Source organism: Oncorhynchus kisutch, linkage group LG1 (genome assembly GCF_002021735.2).
Source record: "Oncorhynchus kisutch isolate 150728-3 linkage group LG1, Okis_V2, whole genome shotgun sequence".
In the NCBI taxonomy this organism is placed as follows: Eukaryota; Metazoa; Chordata; class Actinopteri; order Salmoniformes; family Salmonidae; genus Oncorhynchus; species Oncorhynchus kisutch.
In genome coordinates this window covers 67717591-67742707 of record NC_034174.2, presented here as the reverse complement: position 1 = coordinate 67742707, position 25117 = coordinate 67717591, and the positions used below count along the sequence as shown (strand labels likewise).

The following is a 25117-nucleotide window of genomic DNA, read 5'->3' as shown; positions in this document are numbered from 1 at the left end:
TGCTGATTTAAAGCTAATTTCCTGCAGTTCTAAGCATTCTTTCATGTCTTTTGTGTGTTTATATGATACCAGGGGTCAATGCCCGAACGAGAGAAAAATATATATATCTGGATCTGGTCCGCGGTCCACCAGTTGGAGGATCTAGAACTATCAAACAGGCAAAGCGTCAATACAGGATTAAGATCAAATCGTACTACACCGGCTCTGATGCTCATCAGATGTGGAAGGGCTTGCAATCTATTACAGACTACAAAGGGAAGCACAGCCGAGGGTTGCCCAGTGAAACGAGCCTACCAGACGAGCTAAATCACTTCTATGCTCGCTTCGAGGCAAGTAACACTGAAACAGGCATGAGAGCATCAGCTGTTCCGGACGACTGTGTGATCACACTCTCTGCAGCCGATGTGAGTAAGACCTTTAAACAGGTCAACATTCACAAGGCCACAGGGCCAGATGAATTACCAGGACGTGAACTCCGAGCATATGCTGACCAACTGGCAAGTGTCTTCACATTTTCAACCTCTCCCTGTCTGAGTCTGTAAAACCAACACGTTTAAAGCAGACCACGATATTTCCGGTACCCAAGAATACTAAGGTAACCTGCCTAAATGACTACCGACCCTTAGCACTCACGTCTGTAGCCATAAAGTGCTTTGAAAGACTGGTCATGACTCACATCAACACCATTATCCTAGAAACCCTAGAACCACCCTAATTTGCATACCTCCCCAACAGATCCACAGATGATACACTCTCTATTGCACTCCACACTGCCCTTTCTCACCTGGACAAAAGGAACACCTATGTGAGATTGCAATTCATTGGCTATAGCTCAGCGTTCAACACCATAGTGCCCTCAAACCTCATCACTAAGCTAAGGACCCTGGGACTCCACACCTCCCTCTGCACCTGGATCCTGGACTTCCTGACGGGCGAACCCAGGTGGTAAGGGTAGGTAAAAACACATCCGCCACGCTGATCCTCAACAAAGGGGCCCCTCAGGGGTGCATGCTCAGTCCCCTCCTGAACTCCCTGTTCACTCCAACACCATCATTAAGTTTGCAGATGACATAACATGATTGTGGACTACAGGAAAAGGAGGAGTGAGGACATGCCCCAATTCTCATCGACTGTGCTGCAGTGGAGCAGGTTGAGAACTTCAAGTTCCTTGGCGTTCACATCACCAACAAAGTAACATGGTCCAAGCACACCAATACAGTTGTGAAGAGGGCACAACGAAACCTATTCCCCCCTCAGGAGACTGAAAAGATTTGGCCTGGGTCCTCAGATCCTCAAAAAGTTCTACAGCTGCACCATCGAGAGTATACTGACTGGTTGCATCCCTGCCTGGTATGGCAACTGCTCGGCCTCCGACCGCAAGGCACTACAGAGGGTAGTGCATACAGCCCAGTACATCACCAGGGCCAAGCTTCCTGCCATCCAGGACCTCTATACCAGGCGGTGTCAGAGGAAGGCCCTAAAAATTGTCAGACTCCAGCCACCCTAGTCGTAGACTGTTCTCTCTGCTACCGCATGGCAAGCGGTACCGGAGCGCCAAGTCTAGGTTTGAGTTTGAGTTTATTTTATTTTTGCAGGGACAGTGCACATTAATCAACATTTCAGTAAAAGTGCCAGTTTAACCAGCCGGCTAATTTTCAACCGCAGTCCCTGGACAGGTCCAAGAGGCTTCTAAACAGCTTTACCCCAAACCCATAAGACTTCTGAACATCTAATCAAACGGCTACCCAGACTATTTGCATTTCTTCCCCCCCTCTTTTACGCTGCTGCTACTCTCTGTTATTATTTATGCATAGTCACTTTAATAACTACCTACATGTACATATTACCTCAATTACCTCGACTAACCGGTGCCCCCGCACATTGACTCTGTACCGGTACCCCCTGTGCATATCTAGTTATTTTACTAATGCTCTTTAAATATTTGTTTATTTTATTTCTTATTTTTGGGGGGTATTTTTCTTGAAACGGCATTGTTGGTTAAGGGCTTGTAAGTAAACATTTCACTGTAAGGTCCTCACCTGTTGTATTCGGTGCATGTGACAAATCAAATTGGATTTGATTTCACTCATATTGCACTTTATTTTAGTGTTGTTGTGGATGAGTAATCATGTTTTTTCATTGAAGAAAATACAGTGTTGTTATTCCTGATTGTGCTGTCACCCTGCATTATATGGATCATGATCATATATGGAATCAGGAATATCAACACTTTGTACCTCTTAAGTAAACAAAAATGAACTACATTATGGTTGGTGTCTCATTTTCCCGCTGTACTGAAACTTAACCGAACCCCAAAACTGCAATACGTACCACCGCGGGTTTGTTGAACCTTTACAGCCCTAGTGGGCAGCCAGACCGACTTGTTTTGATTCAACCCAGATTTAGTATATTCACTTTAATGTGTTTCCCTACCTACTGCTCCCCCTTCTACCCAACTCTCATCGATCTCCCCCTAAGCCAAGGAAAGCCGAGGAAAGTGAATTACATGGGAACGCAAACACACACACATGTAATGACAGTCACGAGGTAAGATCTGGCTGTGTTCGTTCTCTCTCTTCGCCAGCGAAGCTGAACACTATAAAAAGTACAAGAGTGTATTAACATGCATTATCACCTCATCTAGCCCCTGTCCCATTGTAGCGCTCCTGTTTACATCTGCTGTGATACACCTTGTTACCCTGCTGCTGTTCAGCTCTAGTTTCAGTGTTGACGTTTTCACACACACACACACACACACATGTATATATACAGGTCATTCACGCTTTCTCTCTCTCTGTTCCAGGGCCTGCTGGGTGGAGCGGAGGAGAGCCCTGTCTCCGGCCCAGCAGCAGCACAACAGCCTGGGACGCGGCACAGCTTCGTCCAGGACCACTTTCAGGCACAGTACAGGTAATAGTCCTAGACAATATCATACAGGTAGATTAGTAGTCACAGACGATAAGAGGTGAGGAGTCACATTCAATTAGTACAGGTCATGTGATAACGCATACTTAAGTTATGCAGCAATTCAATAACGATATCTCACACCATGATTTCTCACACCATGATTTCTCACACCAGGCTTCATGGAGTACAAAAACACCTAATCTTCTCATCCAAGACTTTTGTAAAGTCTGTGTGCATAGTTTTTTTCTCACCAGAATCTATAGCATGCCATTATATAGAGTATAGGTATTCAGAACAGGTGAGCATGCACTTTCCCTCCTGTGGATAAGAACCGGTAGCCTGCTAAAGTAGGTCACATTGAGCTAGCTGTGAACACTTTCTGGGATTAGTCTCTGTCTGTATCTTGTTTGGCTCTTTTCCTCCTGGTCTGCAGTGTTCACACACACACACACACACACACACACACACACACACACACACACACACACACACACACACACACACACACACACACACACACACACACACACACACACACACAAAGCAGCAGCAGCAGGATCCCAGCGTAGCCAGTCTCATGGAAATGCAGTGACCCTCTGCTAGCCTTGTCATGATGTTCTCCATCTCCTTTCCTCCCCATCCACCTCTTCTTAGATCAATCTGTTGAAATGTTCCACTTGTTGATTCATGATACCAACCACTGATCTGTATACCACATGGATTGACTGAGCAGTTTAACGGATGATTAGACTTTGACACATCCTTATTGTATAGATAATGAGATTAGACCTGAAATGTACAGAATCTGCAGGGAGTCGATTGCAGCCAACAGGCATCGCTCCTCTCTATAACAAAGAAGGACTCAAGTTGTATCGGGTTTAGTATTGGACTTAACACCATGCTCGTAGATTAGCGTGAGTCAATCAATATAGGGTTAACCCCAGACAGTTAGACTGTATTGATGATGATGCGGGGTTAACCACTCAATCAATCATGGGATTATGATTCCCACTCCCTAATCACAGGATTATAGATTATACACTTATACAAACCCACTGTATCCCTGCGAAGACTGATCTCTCCAGACTGCTAATTGGAAATTGCCCTCAGAATCCATTTTCCCCTATGGAAAAATTTGTGTCTAAAATGGAATATCGGAATTTTGAGGCAGAATATCGGAATTCTGAGATGGAATATTCAGAGTAAAGTGTGTCTTCTTTAACATCCGACCCTCTTGGCTCTTGGCTATGATGTGTTTGCCACAACAGCACACAGGTAGTGTTTACGTCCTATTATCATAGCAATATGATAATAGGACGTAAGAGTAGCAGATAAGAGTAGCGACACTAGGGGAAATCTGAGACCTTCCAGACACTCCAAATGCATCTCTAAACAGCTTAGCAAAGAATGCTAATGCGATGGCTCCTCTCATCAATCATTTTGTCTCTTGTCTCAAATGGCACCCTATTCCCTTCATAGTGCACTACCTAGGCTGCGGTCCAAACAGTTAAACGACAAACCCTCGTCCACTTACCCTCGCCTTATGCCCTTGGGGGAGTCCCCGTCGCCATCTTGGAGGTTGATCCAAATGATTAGCCAAGCAAGGGAAGTCCCCATAATTCAATTCGCGACGATTGTACATCCGCGAAAACTTAAAAACAACATCAATGGAGAAGTCGACGTACAAGTGTAAGTAAAAAAGAATGCCACGTAAAATGAAATATATGTTTTGTTTGGTTATCTTTTGGAAATTGTAGAAATAAAACATTTTCCTTCTTCAGAAGTTCCAGCTAGGTAGGCTAACTAATTTGCTAGCTATTATACAGTAGGCGTATATTAATAATTATATATTCAATAAAAGTAGACATGCACTCATAATTGACTGTAGTGTATATAAAGCACCCACAAGTTACCGGTGGCTGAAAACACAATCATTGCGGGATGTTTGAGTGCCGAATTTCCGGCCAAGGGTGGTCCATTCCGTCTTCCCTCGCCCCTTGCCCTGGAAGTGTATACTCGTCAGACGTCATGATACGTCATCAGAAGTGTCCACTTAATTTAAGGGCTGAAGGGATAGGGTGTCTTAAGTGTTTGGACTGCAGCCCTCGACGAACAGTTTTGGCTGACAGCTGTGAAGTGTCTGGACTCACCATCCTGGATATACAGATGTAGGATCTTAATAAGATTTTAAAAAATTGTTGCTGACAATTTTCCTGCAAGGCAGGTAATGCAAACTTCTAGTGTATTTGAGTTTTTAAAAGGCTTCTAAAGTTTGTAATTTCAATTTTTGAAATTTCAGACTTGACTTGCCCTAATGAAAAATGTATCCACCTCTACAAAAATGTTCATTAATTATAACCCACATAATAATTCCCATTTCCCATTTCTGCAGGATTATTTCCTTGCTGAAGCAAACTGGCTCAAATTAAGATCCTACATTTGTACACCTAAGGTGTAGTACACTCTTAGAAAAAGGGTTCCAAAAGGAACCTGTCCCTATAGGATGAACCTTTTTTAATTCCAGGAACGCATTTTGGTTCCAGGTATAACTCTTTTGAGTTCCATGTAGAACACACTCTGGAAAGGGTTCTACACCGAACTCAAAAAGGTTCTACCTGGAGCAAAAAAGTGTTATTCGAAGGGTTCTCCATTGGGGACAGCTAAAAAAGAGTGTAGTGTGTGTTTAGTCAGGGTTTACAAAACAATACTTCAAGCACCAGTAATAAGTACTTTGATGGTCTGCTCCCTAAGGATACGTCTCAGTATTGAGTACATGTTGTTGTCACATTATGCAGTCTACTGTAAAGTGATTACAGAACTACTCCAAACTCTGTTGTTTCTCCCGCAACGCACCTTGTAATTTTCTGCCTGGCTCCACCTCAACAGCTTGAAGTGTCAGAGAGTAGCAGGTTTACACTGTAATTGCGATTCCAGAGTTCCGGACACAGACTCAGGTAGCAGGATAACGGCTGTCTGGTTTGGCTGGAGGGAGGTGGGAGGGTGGTACAGATGGAGAAGGAGGGGGGCAGATGGCTGGAGGGCTTGTTACAGATGACCTTGCAGGTAGAGCCTGTGAGAGGTAGAGCCTGCCTGGCTGTTCCACACCTCTGCCTGGCCTGGCATTACATGGGGCCGTCTATAAAGTTCCTTTTGTCTGTAGAGTTAAGGCACTGTGCCTGCCTATAACTGTACTTCTGTTCATGCAAGTGCATTTGAGTATGAATACAGATCAGCACAAGTAATGTATCCTATTCACTGCACTCAAACTGTTGTGTTACTACATTGGGCTCCGTTCCAACATTCTAACTCAACGTTGCAGTATTGGGTGTTCTATCTTCCAGACTTCTGAAGACACAAGACTGTGTCGTAGTGTGACTGAGACAATGGGTGTTTTTCAAAATGCATACTACCGCGCTCTGAGCATGCAAATTGGAGCACGAGAGGGTCGGAGTATGAGTCCAAATCAAAGTAGCCGAAACGGAGCACGGAGGGAACTTCTCAAATGTGAAATGTTGCTTATTCGCATGTAAAATGTTACCTGATTACAATATTTTATGTTGATATGTTAATAAATACCTGCTGTGTACATTTTAGCATGTTTACCTGCCTAGGTACCATAGAACGCAAGCCCATAATAAGTCAATAGGGCTAACTGGCTAGCTACTACAGTTACTACTGAAGAATTGTTAGCTAGCTACCCACAAAGAATTGACATCGACCTAGCATAATATTAGTTTTAGGTCATTTTTGCCTGTTTAACTAGCTGGTAAGTTAGATTATTACGATTCACATATCTAGCTGATAATTATGAAGTAAAACTTGCTTTGTGTAAATCTTGTTTTGTCTATTGTTGCCATTGTCCTGCAGTGTGAGGTAAAACAGTAGGGGAAGTGCTTCTCAAATGTAATGTTTTATGCATTCTCTCTCGTCCTCACAAGAACGTAGTCAAGAGAACGTTGTTGGAGCATGAGAGTGTGGAGCATGGTAGTATGCATATCGAGAGACACCCATTGGCTCTGATGAGTTTGGGTTCTGGGACTCGTCCTCCACACTTTCTCCTTATGTTATTGTCCTTCTATAATTGTGGTTGCCGTGGCGCTGGTTTCTAATAGCATGACTAAACAAAAGAATAATCACTCTTAGTTTGTTTCTCTCTCTCTCTCTCTCTCTCTCTCTCTGTCTCTGTCTCTCTCTGTCTCTCTGTCTCTCTCTCTCTCTCTCTCTCTCTCTCTCTCTCTCTCTCTCTCAATTCCATTTCAGTTTAAGGTCTTTATCTCTCTCTCTCTGAATCTGTCAGTCTCACTATCTTTCTTTCATTCTCTCTCTCTCTCTCTGCCAGTCTTTTTATATCTGTGAGACTCCTCGGGGGCGTTCTGATCTGAATAAATGTTTGCGATTAGAGTGGAGGCTGTCTGGTGGTTTAGGCTGCGAAACGAGAGAGACAAGCGACAGTCACTTTCCAGCCTCAAATGACTCTTGGTCTACACCCTCAGTCTGTCATGTGGAGTTTGGAACGTTGGTTTTCTTAGTGTCAACGGTAGCATCCCAAATGGCACCCTATTGCCTTTAAAGTAGGCTACACAACTTCAATGGGCCCTGGTTAAACGTTGTGCACTATAAAGGGAATAGCATGACATTTGGGAGGCAGTTCAACACAGCTGCCCAAGATGGTGGTGCAGATTTCTGTAGCCAAACCTTTTAAAGCAGATTATCCAGAGCTCACATTGTCACTCCTCATTCAACCTGTCCTTTGATTTTATTACCATGATGACCCACTCCCACTCCCTCCCCCTCATGGGCTGCCATCTTCCCCCCTTCCACCTTGACCTTACCTGGGGCGTCTCTGAGCTGATCCCATCCCAGGCTGGATGCTTTGAAGTGGGGGTTAGAGAGTTGATGAAGTGGAGGGCTGCTTTGATCTCTCCACTGGTGTTTTTTTGTGAACGTACAGAGTGTAGAGACTCCAAGCTCTGCTTCCCCTCTCCGACCCGACACCTTCTAACTATCATCAACTAACACTTACTCTCTCACACACACACACACACACACACACACACACACACACACACACACACACACACACACACACACACACACACACACACACACACACTGTTCGCACACACACTGTTCGCACACACACAGGTCTGCCAATTACCCCACTAAAACAGTAGTTCTGTTTACCCTGTTTACTTCTCTGCCAAGCAAACACCAATACAATTGTTTTGACCCACTACTGTCAGAGCTGAGGCACTTTATTACTCTCTGTGAAACTGTGTACGCTGTTTCACGATGCGGTTGACTCTAGTGGTTGAGGACGGTGGAGTAATTGTGAGGACTGCCAATATGTTTTCCCTCCTCCTTGTTGATACCCCACTAACAGCTGAGGTAATAAAAAGAGAAATGGCGTACTTCCGTAAAGAGAGGAGCTGAGAGTTCTCAGGTGTGCGTGCCCACTCACAACGTGCCCTTTATTTTATGGAGTTGGATCTGTACTGTAGGATCCTACACAGTAAGTACTTGCAGTTGAAGCTTGCCAGAGATGATAGTGCAGTTGTTTGTTGAGAGAATGAGTTCAAAAACTGGTGTCCGGGTCCCCAATGACGTGGTGACGTGGAGGAGGAGGCTGTCAACGGCCTGGATCGACACCAGAGAGAGAGAGAGAGCGGGATGATTAGAGCCTCGTCTAGCCTCATATCTCCACACTGCAGATGGGGACCAGAGCGCATCGCACCTCTCAGTATGCAAGCAGGATACACACAGGCAGGGATGCGGATACCCTTCTCTGAGTGGATAGAGGCAGTAACCATCCGCATACTCATGAACTCTCTGACATGAACACTCTGGGACTGTAAAGGCCACTCGGAGATAGTACACATCGTCAACAGAGGAAATGCTTTCGCAGGATGATGAGGATGGTCAACCTCAAACTTCATCAACACTGTGAGATGAAGGTCACAACAACTATTGGGGGTTGGGGGGAGGGGGGGTGATTTCAACTCAACGTTGTTAAACAAGTGAACATCCTTTTTAGCTTGGCGCTGCCTCCAATATCACAAATGTCACACGCAATCTCTTGAAGTTGAAGACACAATCCAAATGTCCAGCACAGGAAGCATTCAACAGACCAATCAGCTTGTCTCCTAACCCGCGTTGCGTTAACTCTCCCAGACTTCATCTTCCAGCTCGTCACACCCCTCAAAGAGAGGCAGCCGGAAACATTTGTTATTCCCCCCCCCCCCCCCCCCCCCTTGAGGCGTAGCCCTCTGTTCATTTCCCATGGTGTGGGCCCTTTGTTTAAAGGTCTCTAATGGAGAAGCAGATAGGGGCAGATCAGCTTCAGTGCACTCATCCAACCCAACCTGGACACCAGCAACCCAGACAGACTGACTGACTGACTGACAGGGGGATTTCGCTCTGGCTACAGCGGCCCTCCCCGTTTCACCAGAGGAAGAGAGGAAATGAGGAAGAGAGGAAAGGAGGAAGAGAGGAAAGGAGGGAACAGAGGAGGAACTGTCTGCTGACCTGTAGAGTAAAATTCTGGAAGGACCTGCCATGTGTTCCACTTTAGACGTTATGCTAATTACAGGGCAGAAGACACTATGCTGTAGACTTTTGTCTGTGGATTGATTGGTTAGTCGAACGACTAAGGGAGGGGATACTCGAGCCTGTGCCTTTGTCCTGGAGCGGCACTGGGCTGAAATGGCATCAGGACCACTGTGCCGGGCCTGAATCCATCAGTGTCTGTGATTGGGGTCCTTTCATTTCTGTTCAGGCATCATTCGCATCCCCGGCCATTACCAATGTGTTTCTCTACCACTTTGCTTTTAGCCACATTTGTGGAAAATGCAAATCAATAATGGCACGATATTGAATCTCAAATGGGCTTTTCACCCGAGCGCTGAGTATTTATGAGACCTGGCTGACTCCAACCCCTGGGGAAGTTATATCTCGCATTTGTCCTCTCAATTTTGGGATGAAATGGACTGTGAATGCATTGGAATACATTATTCAAGCAGAGATGGATTTTTAGCTGGTGAAACTGAAAGGAAAAGGGGGTTGATGTCTATTCACTAGAAAGGTCTGTGTGGTGTGTGTGACACAGTATCTTTATTCTGTCTAATGTGGGTTCAGGGTAATGCACGGTGTGAGCTGTTTGCTATGAGAGCTGCGTTCACGAAAGCTCTTGGACCCATTTACTGGTCAAACATTCTCTAAAAGCACTGTGTCTGTGTCATGATGTTTGAATTCTGTCTCATGTATGTTGATGCGTAGCATGTGCTATATGTTGGCCTATGACACGAGAGCTGCATTCCAATAGGGTGAGGCTTGCACGTTCAGTCATGCTGTTTGGGTTAATTATGTCTTAATTCAGGGGTCTTGAGCGATACAGATGCTGCGTTTAAGAAAGGTGACATGAGCCTACGTGTTTAGTAATGCTGGTCACGTACTATTTATTTAGGTAGTGCAGGGAGGCTGTTCAAAACCTCATCTGTATAAATGATGAATAATGATCTCTGGTAGACCGTCGGACGGTAGGACTGCTAACTCGTTGCTGTGGGCTAGAGGCCAGGGGATTGGTGCTGTGGAGTCAGCCAAATGCAGAGTGGATGGTGGTGCGAGGATAGGCTTGACACACACACACACTGACAGACTCTCTCCTCACAGACAGGTGAACCAACCCGAGTGGAAACGCCGTCTGACTCCACATACTAAGTTCTAAGTGATTGTGTGCACGTCAGCCTCCACATACTAAGTTCTAAGTGATTGTGTACACGTCAGCCTCCACATACTAAGTTCTAAGTGATTGTGTACACGTCAGCCTCCACATACTAAGTTCTAAGTGATTGTGTACACGTCAGCCTCCACATACTAAGTTCTAAGTGATTGTGTACACGTCAGCCTCCACATACTAAGTTCTAAGTGATTGTGTGCACGTCAGCCTCCACATACTAAGTTCTAAGTGATTGTGTACACGTCAGCCTCCACATACTAAGTTCTAAGTGATTGTGTACACGTCAGACTCCACATACTAAGTTCTAAGTGATTGTGTGCATGTCAGCCTCCACATACTAAGTTCTAAGTGATTGTGTACACGTCAGACTCCACATACTAAGTTCTAAGTGATTGTGTGCATGTCAGCCTCCACATACTAAGTTCTAAGTGATTGTGTACACGTCAGCCTCCACATACTAAGTTCTAAGTGATTGTGTGCACGTCAGCCTCCACATACTAAGTTCTAAGTGATTGTGTGCACGTCAGACTCCACATACTAAGTTCTAAGTGATTGTGTACACGTCAGCCTCCACATACTAAGTTCTAAGTGATTGTGTGCATGTCAGACTCCACATACTAAGTTCTAAGTGATTGTGAGCACGTCAGCCTCCACATACTAAGTTCTAAGTGATTGTGTGCACGTCAGCCTCCACATACTAAGTTCTAAGTGATTGTGTGCACGTCAGCCTCCACATACTAAGTTCTAAGTGATTGTGTGCACGTCAGCCTCCACATACTAAGTTCTAAGTGATTGTGTACACGTCAGCCTCCACATACTAAGTTCTAAGTGATTGTGTGCACGTCAGCCTCCACATATTAAGTTCTAAGTGATTGTGAGCACGTCAGCCTCCACATACTAAGTTCTAAGTGATTGTGTGCATGTCAGCCTCCACATACTAAGTTCTAAGTGATTGTGTGCATGTCAGCCTCCACATACTAAGTTCTAAGTGATTGTGTGCACGTCAGCCTCCACATACTAAGTTCTAAGTGATTGTGTGCACGTCAGACTCCACATACTAAGTTCTAAGTGATTGTGTGCATGTCAGCCTCCACATACTAAGTTCTAAGTGATTGTGAGCACGTCAGCCTCCTCTGAGAGCGTTCCAAGTGACGTTGGGAGGTGTAAGCACCGCTAATGCTGTGACTGTCAGAATGTCATTTACAGCCTGACAGAGTGTTGAATGGGGGAAATCTGGGATCCATAGAAATACAATAACTAAGTAATACTATTGAAATCGTAATGCTATTTCTATGATATCTGGGCACATCTCTACAAAACCTCTCTGAGTAGGAGCGCTGATCTAGGATTAGTTTAGCCTTTTAGATCGAAAGGAATACGATTTATAAGGACAGGTCCTAGATCAGCGCTCCTACTCTGAGACTCTTTGTGGATACAGGCCCTGTGTTGTAACAACTCTCGCTACAGACCTGTACCGACTATACTTGACTGCATCACTGTCCTGGAGTGACTCAGCAGAACACCTGATAACCTGGACTCAGTCAGCTGAGAACAACCAGGAGGAAAAGAGAGAGCAGAGAGAGCAGAACAGTCAGATGTATCAGCATGGTGGAGCTAATATGTTCCACACAAGCAAGTCTGAATGGCTGCCTCTCTCTCTCCAACCAATCTGCTGGGTGTCTACTCGTCTTCATTCTTTCCTTTTCCTTTCACCCCTCCATCCTTCCCTCTACCACCACCATCCATCCTTCCCTCTACCACCACCATCCATCCTTCCCTCTACCACCACCATCCACCCTTCCCTCTACCACCACAGTCCTTCCTTCGCTCTACCACCACCGTCCTTCCTTCCTTCTACCACCACGTCCTTCTTTCCTTCTACTACCACCATCCATCCTTCCCTCTACCACCACCGTCCTTCCTTCCTTCCTTCTACCACCACCATCCATCCTTCCCTCTACCACCACAGTCCTTCCTTCGCTCTACCACCACCGTCCTTCCTTCCTTCTACCACCACCGTCCTTCTTTCCTTCTACCACCACCATCCTTCTTTCCTTCTACCACCCCCATCCATCCTTCCCTCTACCACCACCATCCATCCTTCCCTCTACCACCACAGTCCTTCCTTCGCTCTACCACCACCTCCTTCCTTCCTTCTACCACCACCGTCCTTCCTTCCACCACCACCGTCCTTCTTTCCTTCTACTACCACCATCCATCCTTCCCTCTACCACCACCATCCTTCCTTCCTTCTACCACCACCATCCATCCTTCCCTCTACCACCACCATCCTTCCTTCTCTCTACCACCACCGTCCTTCCTTCCTTCTACCACCACCGTCCTTCCTTCCTTCTACCACCACTATCCTTCCTTCTTTCTACCACCACCATCCTTCCTTCCTTCTACCACCACCATCCTTCCTTCTCTCTTCCACCACCATCCTTCCTTCCTTCTACCACCACCGTCCTTCCTTCTCTCTACCACCACCATCCTTCCTTCTCTCTACCACCACCATCCTTCTTCTTCTCTACCACCACCGTCCTTCCTTCTCTCTACCACCACCACCATACTTCCTCTTCTCTACCACCACCTTCCTCTTCTCTACCACTACCGTCCTTCCTTCTCTCTACCACCACCACCATCCTTCCTTCTCTCTACCACCACCATCCTTCCTTCCTTCTACCACCACCGTCCTTCCTTCTCTACCACCACAGTCCTTCCTTCGCTCTACCACCACCATCCTTCCTTCTCTCTACCACCACCGTTCTTCCTTCCTTCTACCACCACCATCCTTCCTTCCTTCCTTCTACCACCACCATCCTTCCTTCCTTCTACCACCACTGTCCATCCTTCCCTCTACCACCACCATCCTTCCTTCTACCACCACCACCATCCTTCCTTCCTTCCTTCTACCACCACCACCATCCTTCCTTCCTTCTACCACCACCGTCCATCCTTCCCTCTACCACCACCATCCTTCCCTCTACCACCACAGTCCTTCCTTCGCTCTACCACCACAGTCCTTCCTTCGCTCTACCACCACCTTCCTTCCTTCCTTCTACCACCACTATCCTTCCTTCTTTCTACCACCACCATCCTTCCTTCCTTCTACCACCACCATCCTTCTTTCTCTCTTCCACCACCATCCTTCCTTCCTTCTCTCTACCACCACCATCCTTCCTTCTCTCTTCCACCACCATCTTTCCTTCTCTCTACCACCGCCATTTTTCCTTTTCTCTACCACCAAATCAAATCAAATGTATTTATATAGCCCTTCTTACATCAGCTGATATCTCAAAGTGCTGTACAGAAACCCAGCCTAAAATCCCAAACAGCAAGCAAAGCAGGTGTCGAAGCACGGTGGCTAGGAAAAACTCCCTAGAAAGGCCAAAACCTAGGAAGAAACCTAGAGAGGAACCAGGCTATGAGGGGTGGCCAGTCCTCTTCTGACTGTGCCGGGTGGAGATTATAACAGAACATGGCCAAGATGTTCAAATGTTCATAAATGACCAGCATGGTCAAATAATAATAATCACAGGCAGAACAGTTGAAACTGGAGCAGCAGCACGGCCAGGTAGTCCTGAGGCATGGTCCTAGGGCTCAGGTCCTCTGAGAGAAAGAGAGAATTAGAGAGAGCATACTTAAATTCACAAAGGACACCGGAGAAGTACTCCAGATATAACAGACTGACCCTAGCCCCCCGACACATAAACTACTGCAGCATAAATACTGGAGGCTGAGACAGGGGGGGTCAGGAGACACTGTGGCCCCATCCGATGATACCCCCAGACAGGGCCAAACAGGAAGGATATAACCCCACCCACTTTGCCAAGCACAGCCCCCACACCACTAGAGGGATATCTTCAACCACCAACTTACCATCCTGAGACAAGGCCGAGTATAGTCCAAAAAAATCTCTGCCACAGCACCACCATCCTTCCATCTCTCCTCTGCCTCCATCTTTCTCTCTACCACCATCCATCCTTCTCTCTACCACCACCATCCTTCCTTCTCTGCCTCCATCTTTCTCTCTACCACCATCCATCCTTCTCTCTACCACCACCATCCTTCCTTCTCTGCCTCCATCTTTCTCTCTACTGCCACCACCTTTCTTTCTCCCCTGTGCATCCGCCTTTGCCCTCCCCCGGGGATGCTGCTGACACAGTCCTCTGGGCTGTCCTCCATGTTTCTGTGCTTAACCCCCAGGCTCATCCCCTGCTGATCCCCCTGTAGGGCACCATTACTAAATCCCCCTGGGTGTACTCTGGCTGGGCCACCGGCCAGGGAGGTATTCATGTTGGAGTCATTATTGTGTTGGTTGACACTGGTAGTGGATGCCCTGTATGACACGGGAGGATGAGGCGAGATAGTGACTCTTTTGCATTGGGATGATGTCGCAGATGTCATGTCCCTGTCAATCTGGAAGTCCTTGCTTCTCAGTTGACTTGGTGCTCTCTCTTCTGTTTCCGTCTGCGCCTCTCTTTTTCTAATAAGCACATCTACTTAGGATTCATATTTCAGTCAATTTTGTTTCCGACTAACTGACCATCATTATTAACCGGTCAATAAACTGTAAAAAAAAAAAAAAAAAAACGAGAGGAAATACTGTCAGAGATCTGTATATAATGACAAGATGCTTATGTTTCCGCCAGAGCAATGGGAGTCGTCCAAAAACAGGAAAGCAGGCGACAAGCTTAGGGCCAAAATAAGCCCAGAGAAACCATTGGATTTATTTTGGATTTTGGTGAGAGTGAAACCCCTCGCTTCGACCTCTTCTTCTCTGATACTATGCATACAAGGACCGGACATTTTTCATTAAGAGCCTAATGGAAACATACAACAATAGCAAGCCTATTGTCTTTCAGTCAAAAGACTATAGCCTATTATTGACCATGCAACTCCTGTAATGGAGCAACTAGATTCTCAAACATTTGCCCAAATGCAATTCGGGGAAAACACAGTTTTAATCTGTGCATCTAATACGAGCAGTTCCATTTGACAGAGATGACAGAAATCTCAATTAGGAACATAGAAAGAGGGGGAATCTAATAGTAACTACTATGATGGGTTGCTAATAGAGGTCGACCGATTAATCGGAAAGGCCGATTAATTAGGGCCGATTTCAAGGTTTCATAACAATCACAAATCTGTCATTTTGGACACCGATTTTGCCTTTAAAAAAAATATATATATATTTTTTTACACTTTTATTTCATCTTTATTTAACAAGGCAAGTCAGTTAAGAACACATTCTTATTTTCAATGACGGCCTAGGAACGGTGGGTTAACTGCCTTGTTCAGGATCAGAATGACAGATCTTTACCTTGTCAGCTCAGGGATTCAATCTTGCAACCTTACGGTTAACTAGTCCAACGCTCTAACCACCTGCCTCACGAGGAGCCTGTCTGTTACGCGAATGCAGTAAGAAGCCAAGGTAAGTTGCTAGCTAGCTTTAAACTCAATCAATCATAATCACTAGTTATAACTACACATGGTTGATGATATTACTAGTTTATCTAGCGTGTCCTGCGTTGCATATAATCGATGCAGTGCGCATTCGCGAAACGTGTACCTAACCATAAACATCAATGCCTTTCTTAAAATCAATACACAGAAGTATATATTTTTAAACCTGCATATTTAGCTAAAATAAATCCAGGTTAGCAGGCAATATTAACCAGGTGAAATTGTGTCACTTCTCTTGCATTCATTGCACGCAGAGTCAGGGTATATGCAACAGTTTGGGCCGCCTGTCTCATTGCAAACTAATTTGCCAGAATTTTACGTAATTATGACATAACATTGAAGGTTGTACAATGTAACAGGAATATTTAGACTTACGGACGCCACCCGTTAGATTTAAAAACGGTTCCGTATTTCACTGAAAGAATAAATGTTTTGTTTTCGAGGTGATAGTTTCCGAATTCGACCATATTAATGACCTAAGGCTCGTATTTCTGTGTGTTATTATGTTATAATTAAGTCTATGATTTGATAAAGTCTGGCTGAGCGATGGTGGGCACCAGCAGGCTCATAAGCATTCATTCAAACAGCACTTTCATGCGTTTTGCCAGCAGCTCTGCTGTTTATGAATTCAAGCCTATCAACTCCCGAGATTAGGCTGGTGTAACGATGTGATGTGGAATGGCTAGCTAGTTAGCGGGGTGCGCTCTAATAGCGTTTCAAACGTCACTTGCTCTGAGACTTGGAGTAGTTGTTCCCCTTGCTCTGCATGGGTAACGCTGCTTCGAGGGTGGCTTTTGTCGATGTGTTCCTGGTTCAAGCCCAGGTAGGAGCGAGGAGAGGGACAGAAGCTATACTGTTACACTGGCAATACTAAAGTGCCTATAAGAACATCCAATAGTCAAAGGTATAAGAAATACAAATGGTATAGAGAGAAATAGTCCTATAATAACTACAACCTAAAACTTCTTACCTGGGAATATTGAAGACTCATGTTAAAAAGAACCACCAGCTTTCATATGTTCTCATGTTCTGAGCAAGGAACTTAAACGTTAGCTTTCTTACATGGCACATATTGCACTTTTACTTTCTTCTCCAACACTTTGTTTTTGCATTATTTAAACCAAATTTAACATGTTTAATTATTTATTTGAGTCTAAATTGATATTATTGATGTATTATATTAAATTAAAATAAGTGTTTTAAAAATCGTCCGATTAATCATATCGGCTTTTTTTGTCCTCCAATAATTGGTATCGGTATCGGCGGTGAAAAATCATAATCGGTCGACCTCTAGTTGCTAATATGACTAGGATTGTGCCTTTGGCTTCTGGACAACGAAATAAAGTAAATATGAAAACCAATAGAACAGGAGAGAAATGCTGGTTAATGGCATGAGGAAGTCTTTATAAAGAATTGCCTCCGTGTTTCTATGGATGGATTTTCATTAGGCTACTTTGAAGCAAGGTAAGACATGCCTCATTATTTGAAGTGACCTAAAACGTTCAAGTTTCAAACAATTATACTGCCGCAAGCTCATATTGCAAAATGGTGGTGATGCGCTGATAGTCAGCGGTAGGCAGGCTATAGCGTATGCATCCGATTGGCGAATGGGACGCTCGCTTTACGAGTTGATATTGAGAAATAACAATAGCTCCTTTTTTAATCGTGGCCACCAATGTTAATAACACGCGACTGCATTTAGAATTGTTATTTGTTGCGCAATGACTTGGATTCCGAAAGCAGTTTTCACTCCAATAAGTAGGATCTTCCTCTCCTCAAACTAAGCTCTGTATGCCATGCACGTGTGATAAATAAGATGCATGACGACTAACGAAAATACATGTATGTAAGCTGGCTAAGCGATTGTTTAACCTCCCTACATCTACTGAATTCCTGCAGTATTTTTCTTCCCCACATTCCTCCCTTCCCACCACGATTTTTGAACACCTGCTAAAATATTCAAAAATAAAACCAGGTTATTTCTCTCCGTCCTTGTGAATATTTCAGTCTATTCCGGTGTGTTTTCTAACTGGGGATGTGAGGCTCCAGGTGTAGTGTTGTCTCTCTTGGAGCTAAATGCACTTTCTCTGTTCTGTCCACCTACTCCGTAATACGCCATGCATAACGTTACACATATAGAAGCCTTGCCAGGTGAGGTCGAACATCTCTCCACTCAACCTACACACACACACACACACGGTGCCCAATATCATGTGCATGTGTACCACACCATCCCACATCACGTGAGAGGAGCTGGTTGGAAAAATGGATTTGTTTGCTCTCTGTGATCTGACCAGGTTGACCTTCTATTGTTTCTACTCATCCTAAAGTATTAAAACATGTATTGTGTAACTTAATGAAGTGACATAGATGATCTGGACATGAAGCGCAAAAATGCTAATATAGTTAGCATTGACTTGCATTTGATTTGTGCCACAAATGATTAAATGTTAGCATTTGAAACAGTGGCCAGGTAAACAAAACCAAAGCGTGGATTGCTGTCTTACCTTGTCCATAGACTGTTTACAGGGTAATGAGACTATTATGTCATTTAGTAATTGGGGTGAACTATCTCTTTAACCCAACCCCCTCTCTCCCTTGTGTCTATAGGTCCTCCCTGACATGTCCACATTGCCTTAAACAGAGCAACACCTTTGACCCCTTCCTCTGCATCTCACTGCCCATTCCCCTGCGGCAAACCAGGTAAGCCACACCAGTCATAAAGCCACTGCACGTGTGTGTGTGTGTGTGTGTGTGTGTGTGTGTGTGTGTGTGTGTGTGTGTGTGTGTGTGTGTGTGTGTGTGTGTGTGTGTGTGTGACATGTACACTTTGACATGAACACTTTGACAACAAGACACAGTGGAATATGATCAAGTTCTAGTGTTGTGAAAAGCAGGGTGGGCGTTTCTGACAGATACACAACAGGTTGCTTGGATAGCATATATATCGCATTGTCCCTCTCTAGCTCACAGACAGTCTATCCACAGGGCCAGTCTGATACTGATGCTATTAACATGCTAGATTGGCAGTAAAATAACGGAAAGGTGGTGCGTGCATATGTCAAGTCAAATTGTATTGGTCACATACACATGGTTAGCAGATGTTAATGCGAGTGTAGCGAAATGCTTGTGCTTCTAGTTCCGACCATCCAGTAATATCTAACAAGAAATCTAACAATTTCACAGCAACTAGCTTATACACACAAGTGTAAAGGAATGAATAAGAATATGTACATATAAATATGTGGATGAGAAATGGCCGAACGGCATAGGCAAGATGCAGCAGATGATATAGAGTACAGTATATACATATGAGATTAGCAATGTAGGGTATGTAAACATTATATAAAGTGGCATTGTTTAAAGTAACTAGTGATACATTTATTACATCCAATTTTCATTATTAAAGTGGCTAGAGATTTGAGTCAGTATGTTGGCAGCAGCCACGCAATGTTAGTGATGGCTGTTTAACAGTCTGATGGCCTTGAGATAGAAGCTGTTTTTCAGTCTCTCGGTCCCAGCTTTGATGCACCTGTACTGACTGATCTTTTTGGCTTCCTGTGACATCGGGTGGTATAGGTGTCCTGGAGGGCAGGTAGTTTGCCCCCGGTGATGCGTTGTGCAGACCTCACTACCCTCTGGAGAGCCTTACGGTTGTGGGTGGAGCAGTTGCCGTACCAGGCGGTGATACAGCCCGACAGGAGGCTCCCCATTGTGCATCTGTAAACGTTTGTGAGGGTTTTTGGTGACAAGCCGGATTTCTTCAGCCTCCTGAGGTTGAAGAGGCGCTGCTGCACCTTCTTCACTACACTGTCTGTGTGAGTGGACCATTTCAGTTTGCCGTGATGTGTATGCCAAAGAACTTAAAACTTTCCACCTTTTCCACTACTGTCCCGTCGATGTGGATAGGGGGAGTGCTCCCTCTGCTGTTTCCTGAAGTCCACGATCATCTCCTTTTGTTTTATTGACATTGAGTGTGAGGTTATTTTCCTGACACCACACTCCGAGGGCCCTCACCTCCTCCCTGTAGGCCATCTCGTCGTTGTTGGTAATCAAGCCTACCACTGTAGTGTCGTTTGCAAACTTGATGATTGAGTTGGAGGCGTGCCTGGCCACGCAGTCATGGGTGAACAGGGAGTACATGAGAGCGCTGTGAACGCACCCTTGTTGGGCCCCAGTGTTGAGGATCAGCGGGGTGGAGAGGTTGTTTCCTATCCTCACCACCTGGGGGCGGCCCGTCAGGAAGTCCAGGACCCAGTTGCACAGGGCGGGGTTGAGACCCAGGGTCTCGAGCTTAATGACGAGTTTGGAGTTAAATGCTGAGCTGTAGTCGATGAACAGCATTCTTACATAGGTATTGCTCTTGTCCAGATGTATTCACCCCCTTTGCTGTGAAGCCCCTAAATAAGATCTGGTGCATCCAATTACGTTCATAAGTCACATAATTAGTTAAATGAAGTCCACCTGTGTGCAATCTGTGTCACATGATCTGTTACGTGATCTCAGTATATATACATCTGTTCTGAAAGACCCCAGAGTCTGCAACACCACTAAGCAAGGGGCACCACTACGCAAGGGGCACCACCAAGCAAGCGGCACCATGAAGACCAAGGAGCTCTCCAAACAGGTCAGGGAAAAAGTTGTAGAGAAGTACAGATCAGGGTTGGGTTATAAAAAAATATTAGAAACTTTAAACATCTAACGGTGCACCATTAAATCCATTATTAAAAAATGGAAAGAATATGGAACCACAACAAACCTGCCAAGAGAGGGATGACACCTAAACTCACAGACCAGGCAAGGAGGGCATTAATCAGAGAGGCAACAAAGAGACCAAAGAAAACCCTGAAGGAGCTACAAAGTTCCACAGCGGAGATCGTATCTGTCCATAGGACCACTGTAAGCTGTACACTCCACAGAGCTGGGCTTTACGGAAGAGTGGCCTGAAAAAAAGCCATTGCTTAAAGAAAGAAATAAGCAAATACGTTTGGTGTTCACCAAAAGGCATGTGGGTGACTCCCCATACATATGGAAGAAGGTACTCTGGTCAGATGAGACTAAAATTGAGCTTTTTGGCCATCAATGAAAACACAATGTCTGGCGCAAACCCAACACCTCTCATCACCCCGAGAACACCATCCCCACAGTGAAGCATGGTGGTGGCAGCATCATGCTGTGGAGATGTTTTTCATCGGCAGGGACTGGGAAACTGGTCAGAATTGAAGGGATGATGGATGGCACTAAATACAGGAAATTCTTGAGGGAAACCTCTTTGTCTTCCAGAGATTTGAAACTGAGACGGAGGATAACCTTACAGCAGGACAATGACCCGAAGCATACTGCTAAAGCAACACTCAAGTGGTTTAAGGGGAAACATTTAAATGTATTGGAATGGCCTAGTCAAAGCCCAGACCTGAATCCAATTGAGAATATGTGGTATGACTTAAAGATTGTTGTACACCAGCGGAACCCATCCAACTTGAATGAGCTGGAGCAGTTTGTTCTTGAAAAATGGGCAAAATCCCAGTGGCTAGATGTGTCAAGCTTATAGAGATATACCTCATGAGACTTGCAGCTGTAATTTTTGCAAAAGATTGCTCTACAAAATATTAACTTTGGGGGGATGAATAGTTATGCACACTTAAGTCTGTTTAAAAAAAATCTTATTTTTTGTTTGTTTCACAATAATAAATATTTTCCATCTTCAAGGTGGTAGGCATGTTGTGTAAATCAAATGTTACAAAACCCCCCCCAAAAAATCCATTTTAAATCCAGGTTGTAGGCAACAAAATAGGAAAAATGCCAAAGGGGGTGAATACTTTCGCAAGCGGAGACACACAGTTAGTGAAATCTCAGTGGCAGAGACACACACAGTTAGTGAAATCTCAGTGGCAGAGACACACACAGTTAGTGAAATCTCAGTGGCAGAGACACACACAGTTAGTAAAATCTCAGTGACGGTCGTGTCTTCTTACATCAGCAGGGGGTAAACTAACATCACTGGCTCTTACTTTGTACACCGCATCTCACTCTGCTTTTTGAGCACTCTGTTAGCAACGACACAACACTTCCTGAATAATGCATGATGGGGAAGCAGGAAGCTGGGGCGTCATCAGAGCTCCTGTCTCTCTCCCAGACTTTCCTCTTTTCCTCTATCCATCCCTCCATCTCTCTATCCCTCCACCCCCTCTTCCCTCAGCTAAGTCACCTCAAACCTGTGGCCTCATAGCACTAAGTGCTCATCCCTTCATCCTTCCTGTTGCTCCACCTGTCATGCCCACATCTTCTGCACTAGCTAGCTCCTGTTGATTGTAGATAGGCATTCCTAAGCAGACACAGACAGGCTCCCTGTGGTGCTAATGCTAACACGTTAGCATCACCTTGCAGTCAAGCATGCCCAGACAGACACCGTGGAGGAGATAAGAGAACAACACAGCAAGTGCAATGTCTTGATGCTGTCTTTGTGTGTGTGCTTGTGAAGAACTGTCTGGAACAAGATTCTCTTTCTGTCTCCCTCTCCAGGTGTATGAGTGTGACCCTGGTGTTCAGTACGAAGGGTCAGAGGTATCTACGTGTTGGTCTGGCTGTGCCTCTCATCGGCTCCATCTCCTGCCTGCGTGCCATGGTTGCTGAGGAGGGCAAGACCACGCCAGACCAGGTAAGGGCTGCACACACACACACACACACACACACACACACACGGTCAGTGGGCCAGACTTGTTAGCCTACTGAATCTAAAAGGCCCTATCCTGCTCTATCCTATGTCTATGGGGTGTAAATGAATTATTCCACTCACTCACTGTAACAGGCAGAGAAAGAGAGAGGGGCTAGACAGGTAGAGAAAAAGAGGAGCGAGACAGGAAGAGAAAGAGAGAGGGGCTAGACAGGAAGAGAAAGAGAGAGGGGTAGACAGGAAGAGAAAGAGAGAGGGGCTAGACAGACAGAAAGAGAGGGGCTAGAAAGACAGAGAAAGAGAGGGGCTAGACAGACAAAGGGAGAGGGGCTAGACAGACAGACAAAGGGAGAGGGGCTAGAAAGACAGAGAAAGAGAGGGGCTAGACGGACAGAGAAATAGCAGGGGGCTAGACACACAGAGAAAGGGAGAGGGGCTAGAATGACAGAGAAAGAAAGAGGTGCCCCTCCTTTCTAGGGAGTTTTTCCTAACCACCGTGCTTCTACACCTGCATTGCTTGCTGTTTGGGGTTTTAGGCAGGGTTTCTGTACAGCACTTTGAGATATCAGCTGATGTAAGAAGGGCTTTATAAATAGATTTGATTTGATTTTGATTTGTGAGGGGCTAGACAGACAGAAAGAGACAGGGGCTAGACAGACAGAGCAAGGGAGAGGGGCTAGACAGACAGAGAAAGAGAGAGGGGCTAGACAGACAGAGAAAGAGAGAGGGGCTAGACAGACAGAGAAAGGGAGAGGGGATAGACAGACAGAGAAAGAGAGGGGGGCTAGACAGACAGAGAAAGGGAGAGGGGCTAGACAGACAGAAAGAGAGGGGCTAGAAAGACAGAGAAAGAGAGGGGCTAGACAGACAAAGGGAGAGGGGCTAGAAAGACAGAGAAAGAGAGGGGCTAGACGGACAGAGAAATAGCAGGGGGCTAGACACACAGAGAAAGGGAGAGGGGCTAGAATGACAGAGAAAGAAAGAGGTGCCCCTCCTTTCTAGGGAGTTTTTCCTAACCACCGTGCTTCTACACCTGCATTGCTTGCTGTTTGGGGTTTTAGGCAGGGTTTCTGTACAGCACTTTGAGATATCAGCTGATGTAAGAAGGGCTTTATAAATAGATTTGATTTGATTTTGATTTGTGAGGGGCTAGACAGACAGAAAGAGACAGGGGCTAGACAGACAGAGCAAGGGAGAGGGGCTAGACAGACAGAGAAAGAGAGAGGGGCTAGACAGACAGAGAAAGAGAGAGGGGCTAGACAGACAGAGAAAGGGAGAGGGGCTAGACAGACAGAGAAAGGGAGAGGGGATAGACAGACAGAGAAAGAGAGGGGCTAGAACGACAGAGACTGGAGCAGACCAGAAGATATAATGACAGAGACTGGAGCAGACCAGACAGATAGAATGACAGAGACTGGAGCAGACGAAGTGAGGGAAAGATAGGAATATTCCAGACAGAGAGAGTCTGCTGTCAGCCCCACAGCTGGGCCTAATGTCTCGTCATGGTATGTGAGAAGGAGCGGAATGGAACATCGCTGTCTGTCTGTCTGTTTGTTTGTGATTTGATAAAAGCCTTCTCAGAAAACAGATGTGAGGAGAGAGTAAGAGATCCTCAAAGGTCCAATGCAGCCATTTTATCTCAATATCAAATCATTTCTGGGTAATAATTAAGCGTCTTACTGTGATTGTTTACAATTAAAATGGTCAGAAAATAAACAAAAATAGCTTCTTAGCAAAGAGCAATTTCTCAAGCAAGTGTCATGACTGACCACGAGAATCCAAATAGGTCAGATCAGGTGTGCCATTAATAATTTCTATCAGACCCCTTTTCACCCATAGAGGGGGAAGGAAAGAAATAGTGGGGATTAACAACTCACCAGTTGTAAATCAAGGGAGAAGATCCAGGCTCTCCCTCTACAAATTCACCAAAGGAATGTGCTTTGTCTCAACAGACCTTTTCCCACTGAAACTCTAATACATTCAAAATCGTATTCTGGAACAATATTTAGAACATAGAACGTTGGAAATGGTCAGAGGCGATCTATAGAACACTAATGTCATTTTGTTTGTTATTTTGTGATGTCATTAAAAATGCTATAAAGGAAATACTGTAACTTGGAAAGTACACACACTATATAGATGAAGTTTCCATTCTATGGGTTGTGCATGTCATTTGAAAAATGATGAATGTGTAATTGTTAATTAAGAGAGAGATGTAATTTGAAAAGCTATAAGAGATAATTGTTTTCTATAACTTTGCACAGTGAGTAACCACAAACAGACAGACAGACAGACAGACAGACAGAGCATGTCACCCTCCCGGGACCGCCCCTTTC

At 45.1% G+C, this 25117-nt stretch overlaps 1 protein-coding gene across 2 annotated transcripts in view; it reads left to right on the top strand.

Moving 5' to 3' along the window:
• The window catches only part of LOC109888552 (ubiquitin carboxyl-terminal hydrolase 43-like), a 102837-nt gene that overhangs the window by 37717 nt on the left and 40003 nt on the right, over nucleotides 1-25117 (top strand). For both annotated transcript variants that reach the window (XM_031831213.1, XM_031831209.1), the window contains exons 3-5: nucleotides 2804-2910; nucleotides 18719-18811; nucleotides 22631-22766. In XM_031831213.1, the coding sequence (XP_031687073.1) occupies nucleotides 2804-2910; nucleotides 18719-18811; nucleotides 22631-22766 (336 nt within the window). The remainder of the gene's footprint in view (nucleotides 1-2803; nucleotides 2911-18718; nucleotides 18812-22630; nucleotides 22767-25117) is intronic.